Consider the following 23335-nt stretch of genomic DNA (forward strand, 5'->3'; position numbering starts at 1 on the left):
ATGTTTTCTCAGGTATAGGCTAATTAGATAGGTGGATATATACATTTCATAATGCATAATTGAGAGTTACAGTACAACAGTAGTTGTTGATCCATAGTACCATCCCACAGATACAGAGGATGAAATCTTATATTTTTATTTCCATTTTACTTACTCAGAAAAGTTTTATAAACATCTTTTACCTAATATGGTGAAGTGGTCTGGTCATCCTACACTCTTCAGACATGAAATATAAAAAAAATACTAAACATGCACAGAATTTTCATTTGACTTTTTTCAAGTCATAAATCATTTCTTTAAAGAATGTACATATGATTGCTATGGGATAACACAGCCATATATCAAAGTTTGTGTATGATCTAGAAATAGTTTTTATTCTGTATGGTTTGGTTTTATTTCTTCAGTGAATAATTATGAAGAATGGAGAGAAGAAATAAAATCAGGCATGCTACTGGCTATGCTCCCAATGTCCATTTGTGCCAATTAAACTAAGGCTCATCAGCATTTTGGGCCCCACGAGGCTGAGGACATTTTCAGAAATTACCAGATTTCTTTTTTGTTTTATGTGGTTTTAGGATTTTTGCTTCATTTCATGGCAATTATACTGAAAGAAATTCTCTTCTACATATAGTTTTGCTTGTCTCAGAAAGTTTGTCATAGAGATTTGATTTAGTTAGAACTAGATGTTGGGCTTAGTTTTGATTTAAATACAAAATGGTGAGGTTTGACCACTCAAACTTGTGTGACAAAACCAACTGTCAACAAAACTCATTACCTGAGATGTGCAGGTGCAAGTTTTTACATGTGGAGGCCTGTGTGTGCAAAACATTATATCATAAATACCTTTCACACTGCATTTGCTAAGAACAAACTTTCATTCCTTGAGTGCAGCTTGACTAGTTTGGCCTCTTCCATAGGAGGTTTGCTGAGGGTTTCTTTGGCTTTCCATATAAAGTATGTCAGGTTTGATGCTTTAGGACTGTTTTAGTTTTCCCTGTCTGGGAATGGATCAAAATGTGTCAGTTGGAGTTAGTGGAGTGTTGCATGTGCAGCCTGTGCTCCTCCTCCCTTGGACTCCTGGCAAGATCATGGACTTCTGCCTCTGCTGTGGTGTATGTGAGGGTGAAAAAGAAAAGGTTCAGCAATGTTGCTGCCTGAAAGGACTAGCAAATTCCAGTTCATAAAGGCTTTCCAGTTTTAGTAAAGAACAACATCTATTTATTTTACACATTAAATATTCACATTTTGTTCAAAATAAATAAGCAGTAGTTTTACATATTTTCTTCCTGGTTTTTTGACTTTATCCCCCTTTTGCTTCTTTTGTCTTCTCCAAAAGGAAAATAAAAGATTAAATAGTTATAAATAATAGCTGATATTTACAAAACTGGCACATTTGTTTTTATATTAATATCTGTTTAATTCATTTATGTTAATGCATTTGGGGCAACAGAAATGGAAAATTAAATGAAGTTCAGAAACTATTTAACAAGCTCTTAATTCAGCTCTATCATAAATGAGGTAAATATATGTGGCAATATATAACTTACTTCTTACTGTGATAAGTGTTTATGAATGCTACCAAATTCATTTTACTGAAAGCTGAACAATTACATTAGCTGGTGGGAAGGTGAATAAATACTATGTAAGGAACTGGAAATTGCTGCCCTGTATTAATTGAAATAAATTAAGCACTTGGATAAAAAAAGGTCTGTTTCTTAATGAAAAAAATAATGTTTAAGATGTTGTTGGACCTTGTAGAAAGGTAAATGGGGAAAGGGTCTTGCATGCATTAGTCTCAAATATTTAATGAACATACATTGGAAGCTCTCTGTTCTCTGTGGTAATCATTGCACATTTATTATGTGCTTCTTATTACTACGTTACAGGTGTTACCATCCTGGAAAGTAAATATTGCTCAGGATTGTGATTAATTGTCTCTCAAATTAAGACTGGACCCAAAGATGATTCAAGTTAATGGGAAAAACTGCCATCGATTTTTTTTTAATCATCTTTGGATATTATCTGAAATAAAATAGATTTTTTTTTTGTGTACTTTGTTCAACTCATCAAGTTTGACTTGCAACTTGGTATCTAGAACAATTATATCTAAACTGTCATAAAATATACATACATCTCATTGGTTCATCTGTGTGTATCTTCCTGCTCCCTTGGTGGGATTTTTTAGATAAATATGTTTATGCTTATAGTAGTACATTGCTGATATGACCATAGTGATAGTGTAACTATAGTGACCATACTGTCCTGGCAATATGTGTCAGTGCAAAAGTAGATAATGTAGAATAAAATATGCTCCCTGTTGATACAGCTGCTTTAGCATCAAAATGGACTTGGTTCAAATCACTTATGTTGAAGGATAGAAAACTAGTATAGATTGAGCTCTGCAGATTGAACTATACTAATTTCTGGATGCATTACTTCTTGAATTGTGTTCATACAGTGTAGAGGTTTAGAAAGCTCTTTTTGTGGTACTTGTTTGATAGGTAAGACCACATCATTGAAACGACTACAATTTTTTCCATAGCTTCAATCCTGGTATTTTCAAGTTAGAATTTTGTATTGAAAATACATAGAAAGGTTCTCTAATAAAAGATCATATAAATTCAGTATACCTAGAAGTAGGCCACTATTATTTTGGCATCTGAATTTTTATATATAGATGACTGGACTGTCGCTGATGGTTAGAAAACCTGGTAGTTTTATAGAGAGATGTAATGTGTTTATTGGTTTGTTTGTTTATGTAATGTGGAATCACTTATCTGGACCATCTGGGATTACTAAGAATGCCTGTATTTCTGCTATGATTATAAGGGGCAGCACCATTTTAAAGTTTCATTTATTCATTATTCACCATGAACTTGGAATTATTTTTCTCAGGGGGCTAATATTGACAGTGTTGACATAGAAGGTCGATCCCCGCTTCTGCTGGCTACCTCCTGTGCATCATGGAAAATTGTGAATTTACTGCTTTCAAAAGGTAAAAAGGAATATATACATATATATATATATATATATACACACACACACAGTTCCTTTGAACAGGGTTCATTCATTTTAAAACTCTGCATACAGCTTCCCTCTCAATTTGCCTTCACTACTTCAGCATCCAGCCCAGAAGCAGCTGAGCTAAACAGCTGCACACTGCTGGTATCCCCTGAGATAAAGGAAGAATTGGTGTGATGATTTCACCCCTTTTACTACAGCATGAACAGGCTGTAGAACAGGCTGTGAGTGCCAAGTGTCACACTTCTCAAGGTGGAGGTGGCACTGGCACTCCATCCCTGTGCTCCTTAGCAGCTCACAAAGTGGAACTGCTGAATAAATGCACCACTTAAACAGAGCTGTGTTTCATACCAGCAATCAGTCTTTAAATGTTAAAGCCCACCATTTAATCCTTACCTCCAATTTTATAGAATCACAGTCACCTTGAAAATGTTTGAGCTATATCTCTTTCATTTGCTGCATTTTGGTGCAACTTAATGATCATTATTGTATTTCCTCTTGCTAATAGTATAACTGATTTTCTTTAAAAGCCTTATAGTAAGTTTTGAAACTGCAAAAAGGTTACAGCTGTAAAGATTAGAAGAGGTAACTATCTGCATCTTTAAATTTCCTTGATTTGTGGGTGATCAGTATCTTGGAATGTAATGGCCCTATATAAAACTTACTGCTGCGATGACATACAAAATGCGTACACACAAGAAAATGCTGAAAACTGAATTTCATTAGTGGTGATTTTTTTTTTGAAACAAAATTATACATTACAAGGTTGACTTAAAAGAATATTTTATAGATTTATAAGACTTATTTTATAAAATTTTGTAAAATTTGTTCAACATTCGTTCCTTTGTCTTAAATATCATTCTGTAGTGCCAAGAACCAGCAGTTTTGAAGTTGATGGTATTGATTTCCATATTTATTTAGGAGCAAATGTGTCATTAAAAGATCATCTGGGTCGGAATTTCTTACATTTGACCGTATTGCAGCCTGGAGGATTACAGCATCTGAATGAGAAATATCTGCAGGTACAGTAAGCATCAGTTTATGTCTTTCTGTTACCCTTTCTAGGAAAATGTAAAGAAAAAAGCAACTACCATTTTATTTTGGTATGTTTGTAAAAATTTTTGATAATTGTTAAATAGACCAGTGTCACAAAAAAATGGTTTGAAGAGGTACATATCACATACCTCTTATAAAAACATTTCAAAGCAAATAATACAGTTTTCTTATTGCCAGGCAAAGGAATAACATAATCCCATAAATTATTTTGCTGTTGGGGATTGAATAGCTCAAGAGGTAGGCAATAAAATATAGAACTTTTCACTTCTATTTTCCCAGCTTGCATGCAGTAAAGCCAGGAGACATGCTCATAATCAGTCAAGATCTAGAACTTTATAAATAGTTTGCAGCATATTCTGCAGGAGCTTTCTGTGGATTGGACCATAATGAAGTCTTGGATTTGGTTTCTAAAAATATTTCGAAATTAAATTTGTATTTGGCTATGTTGAAATTAAGCACTCATATTGATAGAGCCCAAGCTTGCCTGTAAAAATTATATTTGCTGGCCTCCAGAACTCCAGAAATAGCCTTTTAAATGTGAATCAAATATAACTCATCTTACAACATGTGCTGAAATCTGTGAACACCTTTGCTTTAATGGATTTAACCTCCCTTTTCACCAGATGTAGTGAATCAGTTTTAAAACAGTGATGATAAGCCTCAGCATTGGCTTTCTGATTATTGATCATATTAATATTTCAGAGAAATAAGTGGATAGGATGGTGGGAGGAGTTTTTTAGTTGGTATAAGAAAGGTTGTAGGATAGCGTTAGACAAGGAAAAGGGGAAATGAAGATGAAAGCGAGAAACAGTGGAAATAAATTAACACTGTAAAACAGTGAACTGCTGGATTTTGACAGTCAGAGGTTTTGCTACTGAATACAGACTATAAGACTGCCTTTAGGTTTGGTACAAGCCTTCTGCTGCCAGCAGTGAGCATTACGTTGGAATGGCAGCAAAGAAGAATTTCCTTTATTGTGCTGTGAATGGGTTGCAGTGAGGATGCAGGATGGTAAACCCCTGTGCTCTTTGAAGAGTAGTTGTTTGAAAAAATGGTGATCCACAAATCAGCAGATAAAAAAAGTGCTCTTTGTTCCTAAATTTTATTTAAGTTTATTTCTTATTTTTAGATACTGCTCTAGAGTATTAATGCTATTGTTGCAAACTATTAGAAACTGTGGAGCAGAAGAGATGTAGACATAATTCTGTGCTTTTGTTTTTGGGTATCTCTGGGGGGATAACAGATGGAACATATTAAAAATCTTGTAGTGGATGAAGATAATGAAGGATGCACTCCATTGCATTATGCATGCAGACAAGGTGTGGCCCTCTCAGTAAATAATTTACTCAGCCTCAACGTTTCCATCTACTCTAAGAGCAGGGACAAGAAGTCGCCATTACACTTTGCTGCCAGGTTAGTAGCACAGTCCAGGCCATGGAATCCATGCCATGGTTTTCATCCCTGTATTTTTGACATTAATCTCTGTGTGCATCTTGCAAAGCTATGGGCGCATCAATACTTGCCAACGACTTATAAGAGACATGAAAGACACAAGGCTTTTGAATGAAGGTGATAAGAAGGGAATGACTCCCCTTCATTTGGCAGCCCAGAATGGTCATGAGAAGGTAGTTCAATTTCTTCTGAAGAGAGGGGCTCTCTTCCTCTGGTGAGTATACAGATTTTCATTCATTAAGCCAAAAAAACCCTCTGTCCCCCTATGTTTTAGGTTCATCTGCTGGGAAGTTAATGCAATATTAATATAAGTACAGTATATTAAAATAATTATATTAATATATGCAAATACAAACATATAGTGTAAGAGTGTGGTTATAAAATACTTGTAAAACAAAGAGTAGCTAGCTGTTAAACCAAGGCTTATAGTAGTACTTTGCTGATATGACCATAGTGATAGTGTGACTGTAGTGACCATACTGTCCTGGCAGTATGTGTCAGTGCAAAAGTAGACAACACAGAATAAAATATTCTAGTTCTAGGGGAATATGTCTAATGCTAGGGGAACTGAGATTTCTCTAAATCTAATTCAGAGAAGATTATTGAACATTTTCATGAGAAAAAAAATGGTTTGGAAATATTTACAGGCTTGAGAAGGATTTCTTAGGACTGGTGGTTCACAGGCATTCTGCCTTCAGGTTAAAGATCCTCAGATCTCAGAAACAGATGAAAAGGGAAAGATCTAAGCACTATTACTGAGTTGAACCTTTTACTTCTGAATGGTGCATTGATCATCACATAATATTTGACATCACAGAATATATGGACATCTCTGCAGCAGTGATGCCAAAGAAAAGAGGTCCCAGTCAAAAGGAGCAGGCATTTACATTCACTTTAAATTTATAAAAAGCTTTTTTATTTATAATTTCTAATTTTATACCATTGCATGTAAGTGATTATAAAGGCTGGACAGCCCTGCACCATGCTGCCTTTGGAGGATACACTCGCACAATGCAGATAATTTTGGATACTAATGTGAAGTGTACTGACAGAGTGGATGAAGAAGGGGTATGTATTCACATTATTTGTTTCTTGTCTGCTTTTACTTCTAGATGAAATGTCAGGGCTAGGCTATTAGTAGTTTTCCACTGTGCATTACATGTGTAATATTGTATTTCCTGTGGCAGACTCAGTGATAAAAGATTTTTTGGATAAATATATGATTGCTGAAATTTTATCCAATTCTTTTAAGTGGGAGGTAAAAAAGATTCAAATATTCTAATAGAAAACATGGAACACTGAATGTAATAGACATGTTCCTCTTGCCCCCTATACAATGCAAGAATATTTTAGCAATGTAGTACAAACCTTGGTAATGCAGATTTAAAGAACTTACACAGATGTGAAAAAATCTGGTTATAGATTAATAAACATTTGTTCAACATTTGTTCCTTTGTCTTAAACATCATTATCTAGTGCCAAGAACCAGCAGTTTTGAAGCTGTTGGTATTTATTTCCATATTTATTTAGGATCAAATGTGTCATTAAAAGATCACCTTGGTCAGAATTTCTTGAATTTGACCACATTATCAACTATAGTTCAATAACATATTGTTTGAAATCCATTGCACACTGATGTCCAACAAAACAGGCACCTGTCTTGCTCTGGAGTTTGGACAAATGCAGTGTGTATTAGGTCAAAACAAAATCCTTTTCTGGGACTGAAGGCCTCTGGTATGAACCTGTCCCATCAGAAATATAGGGCAATCATTTTAAAGAACTGTTTAGTTCCCAGCACCGAAGCTGTTGCTAATTTCCCTGAGAACTGGTGTTGAAAACATTTAGAATTACTAGATTAGAAACAAATCTTGACTATAAATTTAGGAGAAGCCTTAATTTCAATTTATGAGAAGTCCTTAATTTCAATCAGAAAAATCTGTCTTCTGCATTCAGAAGACACTCAAATGTCAGTTTTAGTGTACCTTGATTCCTAAACCACTGATTCATTTACTTTTATGAAAATACCAAATAAAAAATAAACATTCCACTTTAAAAATTGCACCCTCAGATTTTCTTGCAGATTTTTTTGTATGAGCACATCTGGATATAATTGGATGCTTCTCTACTTGATTATCTAATGCAACTGTACTCTGTCTGTAGACACCATCATTTTTACCCCTTTGTGACTTGCAGTTCATTAATTACAAAACTAAAAGATATTAATGATTTGGCTTTTCTTACCTATAGTGAGTTTCCTCTTCAGATTTTGCCCTAGTGTAGCTGTAGACATAAAGAACATATCTGTAATCTCTGTCAGAATCTCTGACAATATTCTGATGTTTTGTGTTGTGTCACATTCACATTTTCTGAAAAATCCCTTCACCCAGGATTTTTCTCCTGGGAAGCTGAGAAGCCTCAGAGAAAAAGGAAAACAATAATAATCTAGTTTATTTCTCCCATGTTTTGCCCCTTTGGAGTGTGGTTGGAGATTGTTTATTCAACAGGTGATTGTTTCATTGGGTTCTAGTGTGAATTATTTTGACTCAATGGCCAATGAGTGCCAAGCTGTGTCGGGACTCTGGAGAGAGTCATGAGTTTTCATTATTCTCTTTTAGCATTCTGTAAGTATCCTTTCTATATTCTTTTAGTGTGGTATAGTTTACTATTCTATATATAATATAGTATCATAAACTAACAAATTAGCCTTCTGAGAACATGGAGTCAGATTCATCATTCCTTCCTGCCACGAGGGTCCCTGCAAATACAATGGTGTTGCTAGTGGAAGCATTCAAGACTTGCAGCTGAGAAAAGCGTGTGGCTTTTCAGTGTGGGAAAGCACTGAAATGTACTTTTTTTTTTAATTACTCCTGTACTGCTTGTCTGCACAGAACACAGCTTTGCACTTGGCTGCACGAGAAGGACATGCAAAAGCAGTGAGGTTGCTTCTTGACTATGGTGCAAAAATTCTGTTCAACAAAGCAGTAGCTTCTTTTTTCCATGAAGCAATACACAATAGGAGAAAAGATGTCGTGTCTGCTGTCATTTTGCACAAAAGGTAAAGTATAGAGAAAATGCTTCTTGAATTTGTTTGCCCAAGTGTTTTGGTTTGGTTTTCTTAAATGAGATTAAGTTCTGAAAATCTGTTGTTTAACAAGTAAAACTGAGTACTTATTTTAAAATTCCAGAGGTTATGTTCTGTTCTAATGAGCACAAATGAAAAACGGCAAAATTGTACAAAATGGACATCAGACATATGGCAAGTTGTTTTTCTGAAATCATTCAAGAGGTTTAATTTAAAATCATTATTTTAAATGTTGCAAGTATTTTGAAATGTGGCATTTCAACTGCAGTTTAGAATATTTTATGTTAAGGTATAGTGAAGCCCCACTTTTGGAATAAAGCAGTACACCATTGCCTAATGAGAACATCTTTTGGTAAGAGTTACAGGAATACTGACAAGATTTGACTGTATTTATTATTATTTGCGTAATTTTGTAACCCAAGATTCCAAAATTTGTTCCAGTTTCATATTTTTTTAGGAGGCCTTAGCATAGTTGAAACATTTCTGTTTAATTGATAACAGAGTTTAACATGAATCATTCTTACAGAAGTGTCCAGATTATTACTCAGCTACTCCCCAAACAGCTTAGTTTCCATTTAATAGTGCATAAAATTAGCACATTATGCGTTATGCTTTTCAATATCCTAAATGAAACTCAAATAATCTAAAAGTAGTTAATTTAAAACATATTTAATTAATCAATTTTTCATTATCTGAAATAATTTTTTGCAGATGGGAAGAAGCTGTTGTGACTTTCTCTCACTCTTCCAGTGCCAATAAGTGTCCTTTGCTGGAAATGGTTGAGTATCTTCCTGATTCATTTAAAGTAAGTTTTCTGCACATGTTAAAGAAATTACTTCACAAAATAACCTTTGTTGTGCTGCATTTATTCTTCTGTTTACTGTGCTCTCTAATACAAAATGTAATTTGTATTATGACAAAATAGAAATAAGTTCGCAAAATTATTTAATAGTATTTTAGTAATAGTCACAGTTTGTCCAGTTTAAGTTCTTCAGTATTAGAAAAGTTTCTAGCTTCCTGAGATTAACGGAGTTATAAAAATAACATAAAAATTATATATAAATGTAATGAGAGTCATAAGTGAATTGAGTTCAAAATCGTCTGAGATATTTTCACTCTCTTAACTAATTGCCAAATGAAACAACAGAAATTGTTTTTAATTAAAAGTGGTACATATGTATTCATAAACTCTTCACACTTCATACTTGTAAACTAGCATGTAGCCTTGTAAACTGCATTTATATTTAACTCCAACATGAAAACTCTGGAATTTTATGTCTTCAAAACTTACATCATAAAATCTGACTGAGTCATCACTTCCGTTAGCTGATTGTTGTATTTGATGGTCATTTTCTCCTGGTCCAAACATATTCTTTCTGTTGAGCATTGCCTATATCACCTTAATTCACCTAAAACACCTTTTCTGTTCCTCTGGAAAGCTGGTGTTGGACAACTGCATAATTGAGTCTTCAGAGGAAAAGACAAGTCGAGACTTCTATGTAAGTAAATGAAAAAGTTTAGGAAAGTACAAAGCATGTATATTTTAATGTACATGTCAAGTTCATATGTGTAAGTACCATTGTAGATGAATCTCAGATCTTAACACAGAACACAGGAGACAGATCTTATTTTAGCCTTTGGACTGTAAATAGTTTGAAGTTCAGTTTCTGTAATCTTCATGCTTACATATTTTAATAAGTGTCACATTAAACTTCTGCAGTCCATATACTGTATCGTTGCTGTGTTAATTTTTGCAATGGGTATTTCAAAATAGCAGTGAGAGAAGGCATGTAATATCTATGAGTATGGAAAGTATCCTTATAATAAGTAGTGCAATTGTCATCAGTAATTTAGAGTTCAACATGTTTTTTTGTTTTGTAAATACTTGTCCAGAATCTTAAGCAGTAGATTGCTTTTAATGCTAGGGAGACATGAATGTTCTCCAGTTGTTACCTTTCAAACCATGTTGAAAATCACCTTTTCAATGATTATATTGGATCGTGTCCTCATCATTAACAGAAAACTTGCAAATTTTTTGCTATTGCACATTTTCTTTATATTGTGTAATCAATGCCATGTAACTTTTAAAGACAAGCTTTTCTTTAAAGTAGGCATTAAAAAAAATCACGGTTCTGAAAATGACCTTTCTTATTTGTAACCTTTTAGCAAGAAATGAGCACTTTTTATTTTAAAATTCAAAATGGCTGTTTGTTTAAACACCTTGCAGTCACAGATGTGTATCTCGATGGCATGTGTTCAGCTGACAGTAAATAGACATCTTGATTCTGACTACCTTGACACAATATGTTCTCTAAAAGATAGATTTTTTGTATTAAGAACATCATCTAAGACTGAGATAATAATTTGCGTTATATTTCCCTTCTGGTGTCTATATAGATTGAATACAACTTCAGATATCTTCAGTGTCCCTTGACACTTAACAAGAAAGTAAAGGATGGTGAAGATATTTTCTATGAACCACTTACCACTTTAAATGTAAGTTTTACCTGACATCATTGCCTGCTGTCTTGGTTTAGATAAAATGAAGAGGGTTGAATTTTTCATCATAATATTTTTTCTCCAAAGCCCATAACTCTCTATATTGAAAGTATATTGAAATTAAGTATGGGCCAAAGTTCTAAGTAATAAATAAAATTTATTTTAGGTTTAGATAAAACTATGAATGCTCAAGATATTGTGCTGTACATGTAGGTAGTGCATCAGAGAAAACCACACTCCAGTCATTGTAGTAACCATGCACTGGAGTGTAAGGCACTGAAAAACCTGACAAGCTGATTTGTTTCATATGCTAATTGCAAAATACTTGTGATGCCTGAAACAAATTTGCTAGGTTTTGCATTGTCAATCTATTCTCTCATTCTTTTTTGGAAAATGTCTATATAACAAACTTTCTGGCTCAATATGTTTGCTTTTTGGGATTTCTGTTGGCAGTTAGTTGTTACACTGTCTAATAATAAGTAAATAAACAATTTTTTCATTAAATGTAAAACTTGGTCTCACGGGTATGGTTGAAAAGTGTCTGTATAATTTTTGAAGCTTGAAATAGACTAAAAGAGCCCCACAGAGAAGCTGAATGCCTTAGCAGGCAGAGAGGGCGAGATAGTGAGGGTTTGGGCCAGAGTGCTTAATCAAAAGAATTTTGCAGTATTTTACTTTTCATTAGGCTAATAATCAGGTAAAAAAGGTGGCTCAGCCAGTTTTGTAAGCACTTTGCTTGCCTAGATGAATTAAGTTTTACCCTTGTGTTTTTGTGTTTTGTAGGCCATGGTGCGCCACAATCGCATGGAATTACTCAGTCATCCTGTGTGTAAAGAATATTTGCTTATGAAATGGTTGGTCTGTTTTAATGGATATAAAATATTATAAAATAAAAATTTATGATATTTTATTATATAAAAATTATATTCTATTATCTAAAATATTATAATACTGCATGTCCAGATAAATACTATTTTGCCTGAAAGTTGTTTGTTAAAATGTGTATGTTTATAGAGATGACTGAGCAAATGTCTTTTCCATAAAGTACAACTTAGTATTTAGTAAAGATTTTTTGATATTTACAACAAAGGTAACTACTGTCTTTGTTTCCTCTTTATTGCAAAATATATAATAAGGTTGCCAAGTTAAAAGTGAAAGGAATGGTTTTTCAGAGTGGCAAATACACTTTTGGCCACATAAGTGATGAACACATTCATCACAAAGGGACATTTCAAGAAATGTTTATTTCTTCATCTTGAAGATATTATTGACTGTTAAATTTGAATGCATGCTCTTCTAAATTTGAAAAGTGTTGTAACTTTAACATTCTGACTTTCAAGGATGGCCTATGGATTTCGAGCACATTTAATGAATTTAGGCATATATTCTCTTGGTCTCATCCCACTGACTCTTCTGGTCACTCACATACAACCAGGAAGACCTTTGAATGGAACAGACCTCTATGAAGCAAGACCATTAGAATATGAGGTACTTAATTAGTAGTTACAATCTGTTTAAGATTTTTATAGCAAAAAGGTATGATTATTTAAATAATTTCTAGATTAATTTATGATCGAGCAATTCTAAGGCATAAAATTGAAGCTATATTTCTAAACATTCAGCAGCAACCTTTTTAGATTATTTTCAGTTCTCATTTCTTCTTTTTTTTTCTGAGAAATGTATTTTGGTACATGGTTGCTTCAATTTTTCCCTGAAGTGAACAATATTTATTTAATATTGAAGAAAAAGGATTCATGTGAGAGAAAAAGCATAGAACTGAAACAGGAACTCAAAAAGGATATGCTAGTAGAAATATCAAGTACAACAAATGCAAAGGATGTACAAGTTTCATAAAGACGTCCTGATATATGAAAAAATCATGAGAATCCCATATACAGCCCAACCCAGAACAGGGATTTCACAATAAATATTAGTAAAACAGAATACAGATAGTAATAAGTATATGACACAGGCTAACAGGGTTACTTTGCTTGGCAATATAATGTATATATAATAGGTAGAGATTAAATGAACATTCCTTTAATAATTTATCATTTCTTTTTGTGCTCTGATTTTTGTTTCAGGATTCATACTTTACAAGGGTGTGTATGTGTTTAGTTTTAATTATGAGTTTACTGGGCATCTGCAAAGAAATATTTCAGCTGATTCAGCAGGTTAGTACAGAGAGAAATAACATCAATCAGACAGTGTGCTTGCATGGCAGTTTGTATGATATTTGAATTAATCTGTTTTTTTCTTGATTAGAAGGGAAATGTTAATTTATACTTTTTAATTTATATGTAACAATTAAAACTGATAAGAGAAATTAAATAGTGAAGTCAGTGTTTTAATGATGGATGACTTGTAAATATTAACCTTTCTCTCTTAAATCCTAGAAATTGAAATATTTGTTGGATTACTCAAATCTACTGGACTGGACCATTTATACTACAAGCATAATTTTTGTGTCTTCTTTATTTATTAATACACCAGCTCATTTGCAGTGGGAATGTGGAGCAATTGCTGTATACTTGTCTTGGATGAACTTCTTGCTTTATCTTCAACGGTAAAAATTTTTTTACAGGCTTTACAATAAAATATTTTAATATTTTCAGATATTTTACATATCCTAAATTGTGACTGATCAAGTTTGAGAATCCCATTTTGTATTTTTATTTTTTTCAAACTATACAAGTGTTCAGATTAGGACCGTAGAAATTTTTTTTCTGTGTTGAGCTGTAAAGTCACTTTCAGTGTTTTTCATGTAGAGCATCACAACATGAATTATAGCAACTATAGAAAAAACAATATTTATTTTAATGTTAATTAAGTACAGCCATGCTTAATTTTATCCTTTTTAAAATCATCTTTCACTATATTGTATAGACTTTGAATTTAAAAGAACATGGAAGGATATGAATTATGAATGGTATAAGGAAGTCAGGTTTTATGAGTAATACCTGGCAGAAGGTAAATTCCTTTATAATTTCCCATATTAAATGGCATATGTCACTTTATGCCATAATGTCCTGTAAAAAATTACAATTGATGTAATTGTAAATTTCTTCAGTTGGCATCATGTCTGTTTATTGCCCTTAATTGTCTTAAATGTTGTCACTGGTACAATAGTGTCCAAGAGTTATGAACTGCAGGGTGGAGGAAAAATTACTGTGGGTGTAGTGTTTAAGACTAATAAATTAAACACATTTGTGTCTGAGCAGGACTGAATGTGGTAACACTGCATAAATGTTCTTCCAATTCTTATTGTACATATGCACTAATCATCCCCAAGAAATCTTGCAGACAGACAAACACAACATTTGCTGATGAATTTCAGGGTTGTTTTCCTGTAGTAGGGATGTATAAGGACATGGTTTGTAAGCAGAGTTAATGGCTAAGAGTGTACCTTGATGGTCTTGCCTCTGCTGCAAACCTTATCCCCTGTGTCTGATCTCAGAGACCAATGAAGGGGCGTGTCCTATCTGCTCCCGGCAAAATGGGGGTTGAGCCTGAACAGGAAAAAGTAAACAGATGATTGCACAACCTTTCTTCTGCTGTTGGATGAAATGCTTTCCTGGCCTATTCTTTTAAGTGTGTTGCAGTAGAACTCTACACATGGTTTTTCTATCTCATTCACGCTGTCTTTTCCCAAAGCAACCTGTGATTCCATTGACTTCAACTGAATTTTGCCTAATAAATGCCTGATAAGTAAGAGAAGATCGGGTTTGCTTTATTTCCAGCTTGACCTTTTCAGTCTTGCACATCAGGTTTCAGAGTGAAAGACATGCATAGGGATTTTCACAGCTGCTGCTGTAGTAGAATTAAAAAGTCTCTTGGTCCCTGGATTTGAGAGAGGACATAAATTCCTAAGTTCAGGTTTGAAAGAAAAAGTAATTTAATCTGCTTTATTTTAATTCCTGTTCTGATATTTAGTTTTTGTGTTAATCAAGAATAGGAGAGGCTTGCCAGCAACAGATTGTTGTTGGAAACAAGGGGTGTCATAAAATTATGCTATTCTCCTTTTCCTAAGCCATGTGTTTCTGTTTGTTTGTTTGTTTGTTTGCCATTGTTTGTATTGCACTAAAACTACATAATGTTGTTTGTTTCACATCTTGTAAAAAGTGAAATCTTTTAAATCAGGCATGTGGCTACTATGTAGATTGTGGTGCCAGTTGTCCTTTGTTCTGGTTGCTACTTTGCTTTGAGTTGAATAGTTTGCTAATGTTTTTATTCTGAATGCAGCAGTGATACAATTCTGTACTGCCTATGCCTATGGAGGGAAAAAATGTTATCCATGAAAAATGTTATCTTGAAAATTGTTCTTGTGCATTAAAGTATAAGATTAAGTTTAGAGTTGCTGTGAGTAGGATCACTTGCACTTTTTTGGATGTGAAAGTAGAACAGGTCTGTTACCATCACACAATTTCTCAGAGAGGCAGTGTCTCTTTCCACAGAAGAAAATCAGTGTTACTTACTGCCTTACAGAAGTAACTGAAAAGGACTCAAACTTCAGTTTAGTGGTTTAGGGGTAGACTTGGCAGTGCTAGATTAGTGGTTGGAGTTGATTGTCTTAGAAGTCTTTTCCAAACTAAGTGATTCTATGACTGATTCTATATCTTTTTTTTTCACTTATTGCCTAGATTTGAGAACTATGGAATCTATGTTGTGATGTTCTGGGAAATTTTGAGGACTTTGATTCGGATTGCTGTGGTTTTCTTTTTCCTGATACTGGCCTTTGGGCTGAGTTTCTTTGTCCTTTTGGGTTCACAGGTTAGTTCAATACTCTAGTTAAGTTTTTATCATTATAAATATTATCTTTGACTAAAGCATCTCAAGACTTCAGTTACAAATTCCATCAGTTGGGTTTTTTATTTTGGTGTTTCTTTTTGCAGCAAACATACAGCACACCTCTGCTTTCTGTAATGAAGACATTTGCAATGATGCTGGGAGACATTAATTACCATGATGCATTCCTTGATCCTTTACTAAGCAGTGAATTGCCATATCCATTCCTGAGTTACACAGTTCTCATTATATTTACCTTGCTTATTCCAATCCTTCTTATGAACTTGCTAGTAAGTATAAGCTATTTATTAATATACAAAAGTGGTTAAACACAAGTATGTATAGAGAGTTCTAGTGTATAGAATTACTCAGTAAGTGACAGCCACTCGTTATTTAATGGATATTTTCAGTAACATTTTAAAATGTCCCCATTCTCTGCACTTGTTTTCCATCCAGTGTACTGCTCTGTGTATTTTCCCACACCTCACTCCTGCCAGGAGTAACTTGTATGTCTTTGGGTAATAACTGTGATGCAATTTGAATTGGAGCTGCAATGTATTATTCTGAGGTCTTGATAAGGATAACTGGGGAACAATGATTTTTATTCAATCCCTTCTATCATAATCTAACAGTAAAAAGAATTTAATTTAAAAGAATACATTCCCAAACTCAGATATTCACTGCACACAAAACAGCAATCAGAAGTAGTGATAGAACTAACTAACAAACTTGACCTGAAAGTTAAGAATCAGAAAACACAACAATGGTGAAGAGGGGAGGAAATATGTAATATATTTTCAGTCATGTTCCATTGAATATAATTTTTATTTAGAAAATGACATTTTCACTTGAGCTGAGCAATAAAAGTCAAACATCTCATGTTTTTTAAACTTGATTATTGCAGCCATGATTCTGCTTAATCAAGAGACCAACCAATTTGTTAACATTACAGCAGTAATTAAGAATGTAAAAGAAGGATGTTATTCTTGGCACTTCAGTGCCTTACCAACAGAGTGTTGTCAGTAGAAATACTCTCAACATTTATTGATATATATTTTCTAAATATATAAACAATGTTTCCAAATTCTAGTGAAAAAATAATTTAAGTCTCTGGAATATTTTTTATTTAAGTGAAAATGAGAAATACAATTGAAATAACAGACCATGAAAAAATAGGTAATGAACTCTTTCTTCTAGATTGGTTTGGCTGTTGGTGATATCGCTGAAGTACAAAAATATGCTGCACTCAAAAGGATTGCAATGCAGGTAGGTAACAAACCAGGAAAGCATCAAATGTTGGAAGTTCATATCGTTGCTAGAACACCATTTAGATAATCAGTTGATTTGTCATCACATTCCTCACTATCTTAGGACATCTGTAAAGTAAATTGGTGAGCATGGCATCTTACCCTGAATCTCGTTTTCACTCATATGAATCATTGCCAAGGAAGTTGCCAGGCAAATGCATTTTTAAGGAGTTTTTCAACCATCAATTCAAGCAATTCTGAGTTTTTCCAAAACCAGAACTTCAAAATTAGTAACTGCTAAGCCTGAAATTGCCGTTTTTTTTTAGTAGACAACCTGTGCAGTGGAAAGAAGGTACACAAAAATCAAAAGGATACCAATTCATTCTGCTGTACTAAATTCTCATTAGTAAAAAGGTGCACATCTATGTGGAGAAATTAATTCTGCTAAGATACTCAGTGCTGGTTTTGACAATGTACTTTTAGTGTCTGGGCAGGACTATTCAGATATTATACCACTGTTTGCAGTGTGGGGTAGTACTAGTGAATTGAATATAGTGGCATGATTATTATTTTCACATATAATATGTATTTATCTTAAGACAACATATCTAATTCTAAATGCAAAACCACATTTAGGTTAATCTTCATACCAACTTAGAGAAGAAGCTGCCATTTTGGTTCTTAAGTCGGGTGGACCAGGAATCAATCACTGTATATCCCAACAGGCCGAGATACTGTGGATTTATGGTAAGATGGTGAATATTAGACGGAGGAATTCTAACCAAAAAGGAGTATGATTGACTTTGTACACACATTACTAAGGACATTGTGTTATTAACTGACATCAAGGGAATTGTGATTAGACCTTGACTAAGGTCAGTGAAAATGATAAATCAGTTTGAGTGCAGCTGTATTCAGATAAAATTAGTGTTTGAGTACTCAGTGAACTGTAACTTTATTAAATAAGTCAAGCTACAAAAGATGTTCAGATAAAAAGTAGAATTACTCCCTTTTGGCTTTTCTTCTTTTATTTGAGCTGTTGTTCATAGACTGAATTTTCTTATAAAACAAACGTTTTAATATATAAGAAAAGAGCATCAAAACAGAAAATCTTTTCAATGTTAACACTGTGTGAAGACTTACTGTTTTAAGACTCTAGGACCTATTTAAGTTTGGTTCCATGTTCTGTTTAGAGTGTGTTCCAGTATTGCTTTGGGTGTGAGGACTCTACCACATATGCACAGAGCCCTGATACAACACTAGAATTGGAAGTTCTGAAGCAGAAATACAGGTATTTTTTGTGATATTTTGCAGTTGAAAAAATAAGTAGAACCAATATTACAAACATACTTCTATTTTTGAAAGTATTTTAAAGCTGCATACTGTATCTAAAAAGTAAAATTCTGTGTCCCCAGCCCAAACCAGCACAGCTTGTTGCTCATTAAAGTAATCTGAAGTAATGGGGAAGATGGATTTTTATTTCAGAGTTTTGCAAATGGACGTTTTCAAGGGTTATTCAGAATTCCCAAGTGATGTAATTCCAGTCAGTTTGCAAGTATATACACTCTGTTACTGACTTTCCACTGGGTAAATCAGATTCAGATTGTTTCCCCAAAAATGGATTGGTATTGATTCTCTCTTGGACAAAGCATGTTTCCCAAAGCCTTGGAAGGAATTCTTTGTACTTTCTTGATTTACTTTCGTACCAACATATCCATAAGAATGGTTTCAAAAAAGCTTACTATGAATGAACAACTAGAAAAAAAATATTCTCACTCAGTCTCACTTTCCCCTGCAGTAGTTTTTCTCCATTTTTTTCCTTTCCTTTTTTAAATCTAAATCTACTAAATTTTTGTCTGCCTGCACAGATTCAGATTGAGTTGTTTGGTTTTTTTGCATGAAAGACTCAGCAAGAGTTGAAAGATGGTGAGACTACACCCCACAGATATAGGCAAATCATGGACTTTAGCAAGTCTTTCTTCAAATGTATACTACATCATTATATTATATTATATTATAAAACAGATTCTTTCTTGGTTAGGATTTTTTTTTCCTACAGAGAAGGAGGAAAACTATAATTTTATAAAATTATTTGCAATAGAATAACTTCTGACCTTATCATTATGGAAAGTCATTTTTACTACTCTGAAAATATTGACTGAAAACTCTTGCTACATTACCAGTGTGTTTTTATCAGAGTTCAAAACAGAGTTCAGTTACTACTGGAGCTAGTGTCAGTGATGAGTGTATGTATTTTTGCATTTTGGTTTGGGGCAGGGTTTTCTTTCACTTTGCATTTAAGTTCTTGTGATTTTCACATACTTTAACATGTATTACCATTTCTTTAAAAAGAAAAAAAAAAAAAAAAAAAAAACCCTAAAACTCTAACTACATCTAAAGCCCCTCAACTGTTCTTCCCAAAGAACCTTTTCCGTCACACCAGATTTCATGTTGCAGTTTTGTGAGTCTAGACATTCAGAAAAGTAGATTTTCAAAATGCCTCTTTGGTAGTTTTATAAAGAGAGTTTCTAGTCACATTTCCCATTTCTTTCATTGTTTCCTTAGATATAACAGATACTGTGTTCTGTACATGTGATGCTAACTTAGTTTAACTACTTAATTGCACTTTGCATAGCACTTTGAAAAAGATCAGTGGGTGCCTCATGAGTATTTCTCATATGCTATAAAAGTAGTTGTGAATTTCACTAAATGTTTTAGTTGCTTTACTGCCATTGCAGCTCTGGCCTTTTTCTTGCCAGACAAGGAAATAGGTCAATAGGAAAAAGTTTTGATAGAGCGGTCAACAGCTTTATTTAAGAGTGAAGTTGCTTCTACCTTAACTATGTATTAAGTTGCTTTTCACAAGAGCCACAGATTTGTTCTTTAATTCTATTTCCTGTAACATGGAGAAGTTCTTCATCTTGAAGAATGAAATGTATTCTAGATAATAGTCTTATAATAGTCTTTGTTAGCAGAAGGTTTTAGTTATGCTGTCAGAAGAGTGAAGTACTGTCAGTTTTTAGATCTGCAACTTTAATGACTTCAATGTCCTTTGAAATCAAATGACAAAGCCTGATGCATATTTGTTTGTTTGTTTGCTTTTTAGGCTCAAAGATATATCAACATTGTTGGAAAAGCAACATGACCTCATTAAACTGATTATCCAAAAAATGGAGATAGTATCAGAGGCTGAGGATGAAGACAGCAATGATTTATTTCAGCACAAATTTAGGAAGAGGCAGTTAGAGCACAAGAATAGTAAATGGGATACAGTGTTAAAAGCTGTTAAAACAAATGTGCCTAACCAAAGCACAGAAAAGAACAATACCTTCTTCTAGACTTGGCTATGGTATCATGTTGTATTATCATTTTGTTCTACTTTAGGGTCACTCCTCTTATTGTCTTTGCATAATGTTAATGTGATACATCATGTACTCAAGTATAAAAAAAGGCCAGATCCAAAACCAGGATGCAGGTGCTCAAAACAGTATTTAAAGAGACTGGAGATGTCTACATCCAAAACTATGATCCTAAAAGTGACTGACTAATCAGGAAAGTGCCTAACTCAACAGAGGCCAGCCTTGCTGTCCTGGCAGTTCCAAGGCTTCTGTCTAGATCTGTTCCTGGGTTTGGCCCTGGTACACTTAGGTCTATATGCAATTACATTATTTTCTGTTACGAATATTTTTAGAATTTCTAAATTTTTAGAAATTAGATTCTAGTCATTTATTATTCAGGTGTTTGGAGAGAGCCAATGGGCTTTGTGTAGCTTAAAGAAAAAGTACTAAACTAATCTGAGTGCGTTGGAAGTTGTGCTGAGTAGGGACTGCAGGATCAGGCCTGAAAGGTAGGAGATGAAGGATCGTGAAGTTTTAATGTAAGGGAAGAACTTCTTTTCTGGATAAGTGGAAGCAGTTCACAGCAGGATCATTTGTACAATGAAGGATCATGAAGTTTTAATGTAAGGGAAGAACTACTTTCTTTTCTGGATAAGTGGAAGCAGTTCACAGCAGGATCATTTGTACTCGCATGCACATAGCAATGATAGAATGACATGTTTAATATTAGTCATTTACAGCTTGCTGTCCTTATACTGCTAATGTGATTTTGGCCTTCCTGATAACCTAAAACTGATCTTGCTATTTTAATCTGCACTTTGGTTTTATTCATTTTTATTCATTTTCTGAATATTCAGTGCATTATGTAATATATGGTAATATATACAATTTAATAAACATGAATTAAAATGTGTTTAAGTACCTGAATATGTTTGTTTCAAAACCAGTGCTAATAAACTAATTATGACTATGCATTGTGGTAAGGCTCTGTGGTCTGCTTTTGAATTCAGACATTTTCTTTAAGAGCTTAGTATACAATTAGTATAGTATATAATTATTAGTATATTGGCTTAGTATATAATTCTTCTCATGAAAACCAATTATAATTCCTGTTTATTTAAAAGGTAGTCACTAGGAGGTAATTCACACTGTACAGAACTTGTTCATTCTTCAGAAGACACTGGAAGATGCACTGTAAATTAATGTGACTTGTGCCTTAAAATTGCCACAGATATTCAGTAGGCAAAATTCTTTCTCATTCTTTCTCACTCAACTGCTCTATTCCAGCTTTGAGACTTTAAATCCTTGCCAGGTAAAGTAAAGAAAGGAGGAGGATGCTGGAGGAGCAGCTCTGCTCCAGAGCCAAACCTGTTGTGAAACAGTGAAACAGGAAGAGAACATGTAAGCACAGTCAGAGCAGAAAAAGTAAAAATATAACTGTAGTCTCTGAAATTGTTGTGGCTCCTGAAGTCAGATCTATTCCTGTGAATAAACTGTTCAGGTTTTCTGCACTGTTGCATCTGCTGCTCCCTCTGTCAGTGAAAAAATGGCCAGGTTCTCAGGATGGAACTTCCAAAGTGTAATAATAGCAATTTTAAATTCCTGGCAGTCTGTGCCATTAACACTAGATGGCAGTGAGTGATAGCATTTTTGGGTAAGTAAATGGGACCTAAATGCAGTGTTTTGAGTGAAGAACAGTTGTAGGTTACAGCAAGAACAAAGCAGTCAGCACTCAGAGTTTTACAGTCTAAGCCTTTCAAGCCTCTTTAAACAGAACTCTGAGACCTTTCTATACAGCTGCCTCTCAGCTTTTCTGAGTGTTCAGAATTTGAGAAAAGTTTTCCTTTCCGATTTTATATAGAAAGACAAAAATAAGTTATTTTATAATTAGCAAATATTACAACATTGGATTAATGACTTAGCTTTCTACAGAAATCATCAGACTAATATTATTTAATTGTATGTAGTAGAACTATCTAATAGAGCCTAAGTACAAGAGATGAAGAGTTTAAGGAAAAGTACAACTGGAATATAAGTCATGATTAAAAATTTTTGTAGACTGAGCTGAAGATACTGGGCTGTTTCAGCAATCTCTAGAAGCAATCCTGTTAGAATCATTATGGTTGGAAAAGACCTCTAAGTAGGTAAAGACCATTGAATACAATCATTAACTTAACACTAAACCATGTCTCTAAGCACCTTTTATCTACATGTTTTTTTAATTCTTCCGCGGACAGGGATTTCATTTTCCTGGACAGCCTGACCACCCTTTCAGTGAAGGAATTTTTCCTAATATCCAATGTAAAACTCTGCTGGGTCACTTGAGCCAATTCCTCTTGTCCGATTGCTTGCTGTGTGGGAGAAGAGAGCAACCTCCACCTGTCTCGATGTGTTACATGTTAGGTACAGCTAAATGTATGTTAACCAAAAGTGTTACAGTGAGAATTTTTGAATTCACACTTAGGAATTGATATTCAATGGAAATGTATCTTCTGGGTGAATATAGAATCTGCAAACTGTGATGGGTGTGTAGCTGTATTCAATACTCACCCAGTTCCCTTCAGTCTGTATGAAAGTAACATCTTTTCATTGGGGTACTGGCAGTTCTATAGGGACATGTAGTCACAATTTGTCTCTTTCAGGACTGTGTATCAAATATTGCTGATAGGATAAATATTCCATTTCATTTCCTGCTGCTCATCAGTGTTGTCACTGTTTTCTCCTCAGAATGAATGGCAGTATGGTTCAGGCACCATCTCCTCCCACCAAAACCAGATCATTCCCATAAACTCCTGTTGGGAAGACTGATTTGTGCCTCATCTGTATGACACACAAGAGGGTCCCAATTTAGGACA

General features: G+C 34.0%; 1 protein-coding gene across 1 annotated transcript in view; it reads left to right on the forward strand.

Annotated features, from left to right (window-relative positions):
* Positions 1-21072, forward strand: part of TRPA1 (transient receptor potential cation channel subfamily A member 1) — a 31664-nt gene extending 10592 nt beyond the window's left edge. The window contains exons 9-27 of the mRNA XM_039702914.1: positions 2896-2995; positions 3943-4043; positions 5321-5490; positions 5579-5743; positions 6483-6597; positions 8418-8584; positions 9323-9416; positions 10051-10110; positions 11009-11107; positions 11894-11964; positions 12451-12598; positions 13195-13284; positions 13507-13676; positions 15751-15880; positions 16003-16185; positions 17093-17161; positions 17779-17889; positions 18336-18433; positions 20249-21072. Of these exons, the coding sequence (XP_039558848.1) occupies positions 2896-2995; positions 3943-4043; positions 5321-5490; positions 5579-5743; positions 6483-6597; positions 8418-8584; positions 9323-9416; positions 10051-10110; positions 11009-11107; positions 11894-11964; positions 12451-12598; positions 13195-13284; positions 13507-13676; positions 15751-15880; positions 16003-16185; positions 17093-17161; positions 17779-17889; positions 18336-18433; positions 20249-20480 (2373 nt within the window). The 3' untranslated portion in view covers positions 20481-21072. The remainder of the gene's footprint in view (positions 1-2895; positions 2996-3942; positions 4044-5320; positions 5491-5578; positions 5744-6482; positions 6598-8417; positions 8585-9322; positions 9417-10050; positions 10111-11008; positions 11108-11893; positions 11965-12450; positions 12599-13194; positions 13285-13506; positions 13677-15750; positions 15881-16002; positions 16186-17092; positions 17162-17778; positions 17890-18335; positions 18434-20248) is intronic.
* The last annotated feature ends 2263 nt before the right edge of the window (positions 21073-23335 follow it).

The sequence above is a fragment of the Passer montanus genome, unplaced genomic scaffold (genome assembly GCF_014805655.1).
Source record: "Passer montanus isolate IOZ18808 unplaced genomic scaffold, ASM1480565v1 scaffold16, whole genome shotgun sequence".
Classification (NCBI taxonomy): domain Eukaryota; kingdom Metazoa; phylum Chordata; class Aves; order Passeriformes; family Passeridae; genus Passer; species Passer montanus.